General features: G+C 55.4%; 1 protein-coding gene across 1 annotated transcript; it reads right to left on the reverse strand.

Moving 5' to 3' along the window:
• Positions 1-2,234: 2,234 nt before the first annotated feature.
• On the reverse strand, positions 2,235-8,637 carry GPR37L1 (G protein-coupled receptor 37 like 1). Its single transcript, XM_055234544.2, has 2 exons — positions 7,885-8,637; positions 2,235-3,723 (listed from the first exon to the last, which is right to left on the reverse strand). Exons 1-2 carry the CDS (start codon positions 8,512-8,514, stop codon positions 2,908-2,910), a joined length of 1,446 nt encoding a protein of 481 aa, XP_055090519.1. The 5' UTR covers positions 8,515-8,637; the 3' UTR covers positions 2,235-2,907.
• Positions 8,638-10,795: the final 2,158 nt, after the last annotated feature.

Below are 10,795 nucleotides of genomic sequence, written 5' to 3' on the forward strand. Positions count from 1 at the left end.
CTGAAGTCTGCCCTTGGGTGAGCGTGTCAGTGCCCCCTCAGAGCATCCCAGCTCAAGTCCACTGCCCACCATGTGCCAACCCCCCCGCAAGCCTGGGACCCCTAAGCAACAAACCCTACATTGTTCCCCCAGCTGGCCCAGCCTGCGAGGACAGTGGCTCTTTCCCAAGGCCGCTGGCCCGCTGACTGATTCTGCAAGCCATTCACGTTGGCAGGCCTGGGAGGCAGTGGTAGCAGAGCCCTGGAGCCACCATCTCTCCCCCTTCATCTCTGAGCCGGCCAACCAGCAAGAGGGAGAGGTGGAGGGCACCCTTTGTGGAGGAGGACCCCTAAACAGGATGTTGAGGGGTCTGACTCCCCTGCCCTGGACTTCACCTCAGTTCACCCGGCCCCTTCCTGCATCCCTTAGGAAGCTGGTGGTACCTCTGGGCCTGGCGGGGGGGTGGAGAAGGAGTTGGGGAAACTCGGAGGAAACGGTCCCCAGGAGCTTCAGCACGACAGGCCTGCCTTTGGTCCCCTCTCCAACCTGCTCCCCCACCCATCTGAAGTTTCTACAGACAGAGCTGGGGGCTTCAGTCACCATGGCAACAGGTCCGCTGAGAAATGGGTGGGTGTCACTCCCCAGCACAAAGGGTGTGTGCATGGCGGCACCATCACCTAGCAACGGCCTCCCTCTCTCTTGGCAGCATCACCCGCCCTGGGGGTGTGTGCCAGGGAGAGAGAACAAGGCCGTTAAGATCCCTAGGAGAGGGGGAGGGAAGCTTGGGTACAGGGCAGGCTGAGGCCAAGGGGTGTGGGTGGGTGGACAGAGGAGAATGGAGCCCCGGGCACTCAGAACCCCTGCCCCTGCCCGTCCCTGGGCCCCCGGGACCCTTCCTGAGGCAGCATGTGGATGCTGTAGGTAGGCCTGGTGGGCAGAAGTCTGGTGGGACCCAGGACAGAGCTTCAGACGGGGGGGTGGTTCCAAGGAAAGCTGAGCTCCCAGGCAGGGAATGATTGGTGGCCTGGCTGAGGCATCACTTCTGGTTGATGCTGTGCCAGCTTCCCAGGGACCCACAAGGCTAAGGGTGCCCTCTGGAAGGGCCCAGAGGTGGGGCTGGGGGAAGTGGGACTTCAAGGGCAAAACCCCACAGGAGGAGCTGCATGAAGGGTCTGCCGGGGGCAGTGGGAGCTCTGGCGGGAAGGGTGGTGCAGTGGGGGCTGGGTGGGGGCAGGCCAGGGCAGGCAGCTGGGCCGTCTACAGGCAAAACAGTCCGTTCTAAGAAACTGAACAAGAGCAGCTCTCAGAGTGACAAAGGCTGGGAAGCCCTGGGGCTCACAGAGGAAAGACCACTGGACTCCCTCCAAGGGGGGCTTTGTGGAGAGAGAGCATAGCAGAGATGAGGGCTCCAGAGGAGATATTTTCCAGGCTTTTGACTTCCCAAGGAGCATGGGGTTTAGGCCAGGATGAGGACTTAGGTCCTCCGGCTCCCCAAGCCCTCCATCCTCTCTGTCCCTCAAAAGCCATAAAACCCTTGGAGTCGCCAGGGCCACAAGGCTGTTCTGAACATCAGCCACAGGCCAGGCCAGGTCAGGAGAAATTCTCCTCGGCACTGCCAGGCCAGGAAGGCCCAGGTGCATCTGGGCCCTGCCAGAATGTGGCACAAGAAAGTGGATGGGCATAGGGGTAGTTCTACCTAGTTTATTGTTTCTCAAGAAGGGCCTCCTATGGGAAAGCACCTAACAAGGAGGTTGGGACAGGGCAACCCGAGGATCCCAAAGAAAGGAGGAGGAAGAGGCCGGGCGCGGTGGCTCACGCTTGTAATCCCAGCACTTTGGGAGGCCGAGGCGGGCGGATCACGAGGTCAGGAGATCGAGACCACGGTGAAACCCCGTCTCTACTACAAATACAAAAAAATTAGCCGGGCGTGGTGGCGGGCGCCTGTAGTCCCAGCTACTCGGAGAGGCTGAGGCAGGAGAATGGCGTGAACCCAGGAGGTGGAGCTTGCAGTGAGCCGAGATTGCGCCACTGCACTCCAGCCTGGGTGACAGAGCAAGACTCCGTCTCAAAAAAAAAAAGAAAGGAGGAGGAAGGAGAGAGAAATCCTCTGGAAGAAAAGAAGGCACCAGTAGGAGGAGGCATCCAGGACTGGGACAGATCCGGTCCAGAGAAGAGTGTACTGAGGCCGGGCGTGGCGGCTCACACCTGTAATCCCAGCACTTTGGGAGGCCGAGGCAGGCAGATCACTTGAGGTCAGGAGTTCAACACCAGCTTGGCCAACCTGGTGAAACCCCGTCTCTTCTACAAATACAAAAATTAGCCGGGTGTGGTGGTGCACACCTGTAATCCCAGCTACTCAGGTGGCTGAGGCAGGAGAATCGCTTGAACCCAGGAGGCGGAGGTTGCAGGGAGCTGACATAGGCAAATGCACTCCATCCTGGGCAACAGAGCAAGACCCCATCGCAAAAAAAAAAAAAAAGAGGAGTGTGGTGAGCCACATTGGGCTGGCCCCAAGGAGCCCCCATTCCAAGATGGGGCTCCAGGTTGGTGGTAGGAAGATGATGCCTGGGAAGGGCACAACTAAAGTATGGTCAGGTTCCAAGGCAGAGGGAGAGAAGAGAGACTGGAACCAAGGGAGGGCAGGCAAAGTTCTGGCTCCCAGCTGCTGGGACTCAAAGTTTCTGGGCAGTTCTAAGGACCTAGAAGCATCACCGCCCACCAGTGGAAAGGACAGGGTTGGAAGGCCCCACAAGGGACAGGAAAGGCCTTGTGTGGGGAGGGGGCTTTGACATTCCCAAACCTTGACAAGAGGAACCAAGTCCATCTCTAGATAGCAAAACAGGCAGCAAAGCGAGACCTATGGGAAAAGAACAGCAGACACCAGCGGGGGTGGCGGCCCCTCCCTCCCTCCCTACTCCTGCTGGGGCCTCAGCAAGGTGTGCCCAGGGGCAGCAGCGGGGGTGTCTCCCTGGGCTTGTGGAAGTAGATGGAAGAAGACACCTCGGTCTTAAGCTTGTTGTCTGACCCATTGGCAGCGGAGGCCTCCGAAGCCCTGCCACACTCCTCACAGCAGCAGCAACAGCAGCAGTCCAGGAAGGCCTGGCCCAGCGGCCTGCAGATGCATAAGAGCAGCACCGGGGTGATGGCGCCCTTGAAGAAGGTGGAGAACTGGTTGATGAGGCCCAGGAGGTCCAGGGTCTGGCGGGTCAGCTCGGTGGAGAGGTAGGCCACCACGATGTTGCAGACGTTCTCTGGGAGGGTGCAGAAGGCGTAGACCACGGTCAGGCCCACCACGGTGCTGTTGAGCTGGCTCTCACACTGCTCGTGCTTGCTGGCCCTGCACTCTGCCTTCCTTCCTGGAGGGCCTCGCACCCGCCACGTCACCAGCTGGCAGGTGACCGTGAAGAGGATGGGCAGGCAGAAGTAGCAGCCAAAGTACCACCACATGCGGGCGTTCTGGTAGGTCATCACCAGTGAGTACAGGGACTCGGGCAGGCTGGCTGAGGGTTTCATGATGCATGAGTCCAGGGTGCCCATGGTGGGGGCGGGCTCCTGTGCCAGCTGCCACAGCAGGAGCTCGGGCACAGCCAGCGTCATGGAGCCCACCCAGATGACAGCCAGCTTGGCCAGGATGGATTGGCACCGCTCAATGGGCCTCACCTTAGGCAGGGTGCTGGTGGCCACGTGGAAGCGGTCAATGCCCAGGGCACAGAGGCTGAAAGTCGTGACTCCCAGAGAGGAGACCTGTGGGCAGGATGTGAGGGAAGAGAGAAGCACTTGGTCAAAACCTATGGGGACAGGGAAGGACACCTGGCTTCTGGCTCAGTTAGACCATGAATTGAGTGATAAGCATAGAAATTATAATAATGGGCCGGGTGCGGTGACTCACACCTGTAATCCCAGCACTTTGAGAGGCCCAGGCAGGCAGATCACCTGAGCCCAGGAGTTCAAGGCCAGCCTGGGCAACATGATGGAACCCGGTCTCTATTTAAAATACAAAAAAATAGCCTGTCATGGTGAGGCATGCCTGTGGTCCCAACTACTCGGGAGGCTGAGGTAAGAGGATGGCTTGAGCCTAGGAGGCTGAGGCTGCAGTGAGCCAAGATCACGACACTGCACTCCAGCCTGGGTGACAGAGTGAAACCCTGTGGAAACAAGGAAGGAAGGAAGGAAGGAAGGAAGGGAAGGAGGGAGGGAGGGAGGGAGGAAGGGAGGGAGGGAGGGAGGAAGGAATTATAATAATGGTAACAACTCCAGTTAATGAGCATTTCCTATGGGTCAGGCACTTTATGTGTCATCACATTCCCAATCAATCACCTTACTGTTGAAAAAGCTCAAGCTCAGGCAGGAACAGTGAATTGCCCAGGACCACACTGCTGATGAATGGTGGAGCTGAGGTTTACACACACGCCTGCCTCCTTCCCTGTTGTTCTTTGCCTCTCAGGCTGGGGGATGAATGGCCTGGCTCCCATAGACCCTGATACTCTCTGACAGACTTTGGAAAATCATCTCCAAGGAAGAACCAAGATAAAGACATAGAAGTTCTGGATCTTTGCAGGTCCTTCCACTTCCCACACCCCATTATCTGCATGCCTGGGATGAATGGTCTTGGGGAACATGGCTTACGCGCGCGCGCGCGCGCACACACACACACACACGGTTCTGCTCCTGGTCCTGTCCGGAGAAGCCCAGGGCCTGGCTGTGTGGGGAAGTGGCCCCCCTCGGAGCAGCCTGTGCCCACCATGCCTGCACTCTATTCATCAAGCGCATGGAAAACCACCCTGTGAGCCAAGAGGAAGCAGCCTGAGCGGCAGGGGAGGAGAGTGCCAAAGAGCAGGAAGGAAGAGGGGACCCTCCCGCACCATCAGATGCTGCTCGGCCACACTCGGGGATTGTGCTCAGATCCCCCTCCTGTCCAAATTCTTCCCTCTTCTGGCTGGGGGAACACAATCCCCGGCTTTTAGCACGGCCACCAAGTGTTCTTTGTGAGAACCCCAACCCCCTCTCTTGGCAGGGGAGCCCAGGCCTGCAGAGGCACAGTAGAAACGCCATTCTCTCTCCTTTTTTTTTTTTTTTTTTTGAGAGTCTCACTGTGTCGCCCAGGCTGGAGTGCAGTGGCGTAATCATGGCTCACTGCAACCTCCACCTCCCGGGTTCAGGTGATTCTCCTGCCTCAGCCTCCCGAGTAGCTGGGATTATAGGCGTGCACCACCACGCCCAGCTAATTTTTATACTTTTAGTAGAGATGGGGTTTCACCATGTCGGCCAGGATGGTCTCAACCTCCTGACCTCGTGATCCGCCCACCTTGGCCTCCCAAAGTGCTGGGCTTACAGGGGTGAGCCACCGTGCCCGGCCCTGCCCTTCTATTTCACATCTCAAAAATATCTCAAGTTTTATTCCAAGCTGCCCTCTCCTGCTCCCTCCTTAACACCATCCTGAGATCCTCCCTATAAAAGGCTGTTGCCGGGCGTGGTGAATCACGCCTGTAACCCCAGTACTTTGGGAGACCAAGGCAGGCAGATTGCTTGAGCTCAGGGGTTAGAGACCAGTCTGGGCAATATGGTGAAACCCTGTCTCTACCAAAAATACAAAAATTAGCCGGGCGTGGTACCGCATGCCTGTGGTACCAGCTACTCGGGAGGCTGAGGTGGGAGGATTGTTTGAACCTGGAGGCGGAGGTTGCAATGAGCTGAGATTACACCACGGCATTCCACTCTGGGTGACAGAATGAGACTCCATCTCAAATAAAGAAGAAGGGTGTTGTGGGTGACAAAGTGAGACTCTGTCTCAAAAAAAGAAAGAGTGTTGTCTCCCTCCTCCTGTCCCACCACCCAGCCTAGAAGGAAGACTCTCTACCAGTCTGTGGATCATCTCTATCTTCCAGGAGGTGTGGAGGGGCTGGCCCAGGAGAACATTACATATGTCAGGACCCACAGTCAGGTAGGGCCAGGTGTTCATTGACCTACCAGCCACATGCAAGCAAGAAGTCATATGTGTCTGCCCTTTTCCCCTTCTCCTCTATACCGTGCCCAAATAAAAACCATCATCAATTGATTTGAATTCTAAGCACTGTATAGACATCACCCATTTAATCCATTAAGAATTCACCCAGATAGCTATTATTATTACTATCCCCAATTTACCAGTGAGGAAATTGAGATTTAGATAGTTAAAGTAATTTACCAAATCACGCAGCTAGTGATGGGAAAAGCCCAGTTTCTAATGTAGTCTGCTCAGTTTCAGAGTCCTGAAGCATGCTTGTCTAAGCGTGCACAGCTCACCTGGGTCATGAACACAAGATGATAACTAAGATGCAAAGGCTCTCTCCAGTTGCAGGGTCTTTTTTTTTTTTTGAGACAGAATTTCACTCTGTCACCCAGGCTGTGCAATCTTGGCTCACTGCAACCTCTGCCTGCCAAGTTCAAGCGATTCTCCTGCCTCAGCCTCCTGAGTACCTGGGACTACAGACGCGTGCCACCACACCTGGCTAATTTTTTTATTTTTAGTAGAGATGGGGTTTCACCATGTTGGCCAGGCTGGTCTCGAACTCCTGACCTCAAGTGATCCGCCTGCCTCGGCCTCCCAAAGTGCTGGGATTACAGGCGTGAGCCACCGTGCCTGGCACAGGGTCTTCTTTCAGGGTGGAGTACCTTTGTACCACTGTTAGTCTCCCTGGGCTGGGAAGGACAGGAAAGGACTGTACCCACTGCTGAGACTCAGGGAGTCTGTCCAACTATGACATCATCATTGTTACATGGTGAGGTGGGACAGACCTTGGAATAGGACCTGTGTCTGTATGCCTGATCCTGAGCCCTTCTCTGGCCAGGCAAGTCCCCCTTGTCATGCAGCATCATTCACAAAGGAACAGCAGCTTCACAGGGAGGCCACAGTCACTCCATTACACTCCATGCAGCCAAAATTTGAAAGACTGTTTGCTTATTTTGTCTTACAGAGAGAGGGTGGCCTTGCTGTGTCTTGCATAAATGCACACATCAGTATGTTTCTGCAGTGTTTTAAGTTGTCTCTCTATGCTCTATATATCCCTTGACACCATGGACTTATTGTAGACGCTCCCAGAAGTGAGGGCGTAGTGGTATACTTTAGAACTGTGAAACAGGCCAGCTGGAAGGACCATCTGGTCTACCCCCCCTGGTTGGGAGATAAAGAAATTGGAGAGGTAATGCAACCTGCCCAGTGACACCCGGTATGTCAGTGGCAGAGCTGAGACTAGAGCCCCCCATTAGCTCCAGTGCCCAGAACCAGGTATCCCTTTCAGAGAGGATCTAGGAAGTTGCTGGTGGAAATGACAATGATAACAATGAGAATCCCAGCAGGGAGGGAAGAATGGGGCGGTCTTTTACTTCTGGTGCTTGTATTCTCGTGGAGTGGATGTTGACTTGATCCAGAGGGGTGTGAAGGAAATTGGGCTCTCCCTTCAGGCACTCCTTTGGGAGGCAGGAGATGGAGGAGCAGCGAAGGGAGCTGTGGGAGCAGGGCAGCGGCAGGGGGTACAGAGGAAAGAAGAGGAATCACAACAAAGGACAGAGAGATCTTGGGTGGGACAGGGGAGAAGGGCTGAGGAAGGGAGAGGGCAGCTTAGGGTCTGGAGAAAGTGGCAGAGACCTGCCTTGAAGTTGCTCCCGAAGCAGAAGATCAGGCTGGGGCTAGAACCCAGGGGCCCCACACACCCACCTGTCACCCTGGCCTGCCTACTTCTCTTGAGAGCAACCGGAAACCAATACCGTATTTGTCTCCTTCTCCAAGGTAAAGGAGAAGCAAGTCAGAGCTCCAAGACTCAGGTTTTGCACACCCACAAATTCCATTTCCAAGGACCTGATGGAGACTTTGAACCCCTTCCCTGGATTGCAGCCTCCCAGCTGAGCTCAAACAGAACACACACTCACCTCCATGAAGGGCACGGCCCGACAAGACACGTCACCCAGTAGCCTCTGCTTGGTGATCTCGTTGAAGATGACAATAGGGAGGCAGAAAAAGAGGACCAGAAAATCCCAGAGGGCCAGGCTGGCAAGGATGGAGTTCCAGGCGCTCTTCAGGTAGTAGCTGTGCCACACGATGCACATGACCGACAGGTTGCCCACGATGCCCACCGCAAACACCACCAGCGCCAGAAGCATGATGGCATAGGCACTGTAGGAGCTCTCGGTCACCGGATACAGGGGGTTCTGGATCTGCAGCCTCTGCCCCGGTGCCCCCGTCAGATTGCCCCTCAGTTCCTGCCCGCTGTCTGGGGTGCCCCCATCCTTGTCGGGGTTAGGGCTGGTGGCCACCAAGGGCTTGGTGGGCTGCAGGCCAGCAGGGTGAATGGGCCGGGGGTACTCTGCCCACTCCTCAGGCACATACTGCTGCACGCCCTTGGCCTCCTCATCCTCGGTGCCCCTCTTGGATCGGCTCTGCTGCTCCTGGGTCTCGGCTCTGTGCCTGCCCAGGTGCAGGGGGGCACCCCCAGAGACCCTGCTTAGCCCCACAGCCAAAATCACAGCAAGAGAGACAGCCAGGGGCCACAGCCACCGCATGGCTGGATGAGCAGGAGACAGCCAGCCCAGGAAGAGCAGGTGAGTGCAGGGGGCCCAAGAGCTGGGCTCCAGAGAGGCAGCTGGCCGGCTGGATCCGCCTCCAGTCAGGCGTCTAGCATCACTCGCCTGCCCTCCCTCCCAGCCTCCGGCCACAGGCCGGGCAGGGCCCTCTGCTGGACACACAGCACTCTTTGCTGCCCTCACACATCTCGTCCTCCACGACGCCGCTTCTCAGGCCCTACAGCATGTCAGGCCGTGGGGCCCTGAGAGGGCACCCGCTTCAGGCCCCTGAAACTAGGGAGGAAATGTGGCCTGCCTAGGGTGACACAGGGAGGTGGGGCAGAATGGGAACTGGGGCGCAGGTCTCCTGATTCTAAGGCAGCTCCTCCATTCAAAACTCAGCAATAACCATCACTGTCACTTATTGAACACTTACTAGGTGCTAGAACTCAGCTGTTTCTCAATTAACCCTCGATTAATCTCAGATCACAAATCTGAGGTTTGTAGAGGTCAGTCACTTGCCACATAGTTGATACAAGGCAGAGCAAGGCCCACAACCCAGATCTGACTCCAGATATTTCTAATTTTTTTTTTTTTTTTTTGGTTGCCCAGGCTGGAGCGCAATGGCGCGGTCTCGGCTCACTGCAGCCTCCGCCTCCTGGGTTCAAGTGATTCTCCTGCCTCAGCCTCCTGAGTAACTGGGATTACAGTTACTGTAGTGCCCACCACCATACCCGGCTAATTTTTGTATTTTTAGTAGAGACAGGGTTTCACCGTGTTGGCCAGGCTGGTCTCAAACTCCTGACCTCAGGTGATCCGCCTGCCTCGGCCTCCCAAAGTGCTGGGATTACAAATGTGAGCCACCGCACCCGGCCTAAAACACCATATTCTGAGCCAGACACAAGATGTGTGGACATTTGCAATAACACATCTTTACTGACTACGTGCTGTGTTCCAGACACTCAGAATACAAAAATGTAAAGGATCTCTGCCACCAATGAGCTTTCGGTCCAGAGAAGGAAGTAAATGTGTAAGCTCAGCATGATAGATGCTATGAAAGGCAAGGGTCATGATGCTGAGGGAACCCAAGAAAATCTGGGGGGATCTGGAAGGCCTCCCAAGCAAGGTGATATTTGAATGGATTCCGAGAAATGGCTGTGAGCTTGCCTGACAGACTACGGGAAGGGAGGGTGCTCCAGGCAGAAGACACAGCACACACAACGGCTGGGTGATGTGGAAGTGGGTGATGTTCCCGCAAGACAGCAAGTCTATCAGGGGAACTGGAGTGCAAGGGAGGTGGGGAGACAACATGGACACTTGGGACAAAGAGCCTGGAAATATCAGCAGAGGAGGAACTAGACTGTAAAGGTCTTTGTATACCAAGCCAAGGAGTTTAGATTTTATCCCATAAGCAATGGAGAATATCACAGGTTGTTAAGCAGACAAACAATGACTCAACTAAGTTATTTTAGAGGGGTTCCTGATGGGCAGCTGGGGTCCTAGCAATCGGAACAGGAGGATGCAGAGACTGGGGGGTTTGTTGGGAGGCAGTGGATGATGGAGAGAAGCCCAGAGTCAAGGAAAACCAGCAGCTTTTAGGGGCTTTGGCTGTGCATAGGAGGGAGAGGTCAAGGCAGAGCCCAAGCATGGGGTGGATAGTGAATCCACCCGGCCACATTAGGGAGGCACAGTTCTGAGGACGGACCACATGATGCCCAGGAGAATCCACTGGAGAACTAACCCAAAGACCTGCCCCAGAGTGAGTCAGATCATTCCCTCCTCCCAACTCCCACGGCATTATGCTGCTGTCATTGAAACCTACCACCTTCACCAGCCCAGCCAACACGGTGAAACCCCATCTCTACTAAAAATACAAAAATTGGACAGACATGGAAGCCCACACCTGTAATCCCAGCTACTGGGGAGGCTAGGGCATCAGAATCACTTGAATCCGCCGGGCGCGGTGGCTCAAGCCTGTAATCCCAGCACTTTGGGAGGCCGAGGCGGGCGGATCACGAGGTCAGGAGATCGAGACCATCCTGGCTAACACAGTGAAACCTCGTCTCTACTAAAAATACAAAAAATTAGCCGGGCGTGTTGGCGGGTGCCTGTAGTCCCAGCTACTTGGGAGGCTGAGGCGGGAGAATGGCGTGAACCCGGGAGGCGGAGGTTGCAGTGAGCCGAGATCGCGCCACTGCACTCCAGCCTAGGGAACAGAGAAAGACTCCGTCTCAAAAAAAAAAAAAAAAAAAAAAAAAAAAAAAAAAAAAAAAAAAAAGAA

Source organism: Symphalangus syndactylus, chromosome 19, assembly GCF_028878055.3.
Source record: "Symphalangus syndactylus isolate Jambi chromosome 19, NHGRI_mSymSyn1-v2.1_pri, whole genome shotgun sequence".
Lineage (NCBI taxonomy): Eukaryota > Metazoa > Chordata > Mammalia > Primates > Hylobatidae > Symphalangus > Symphalangus syndactylus.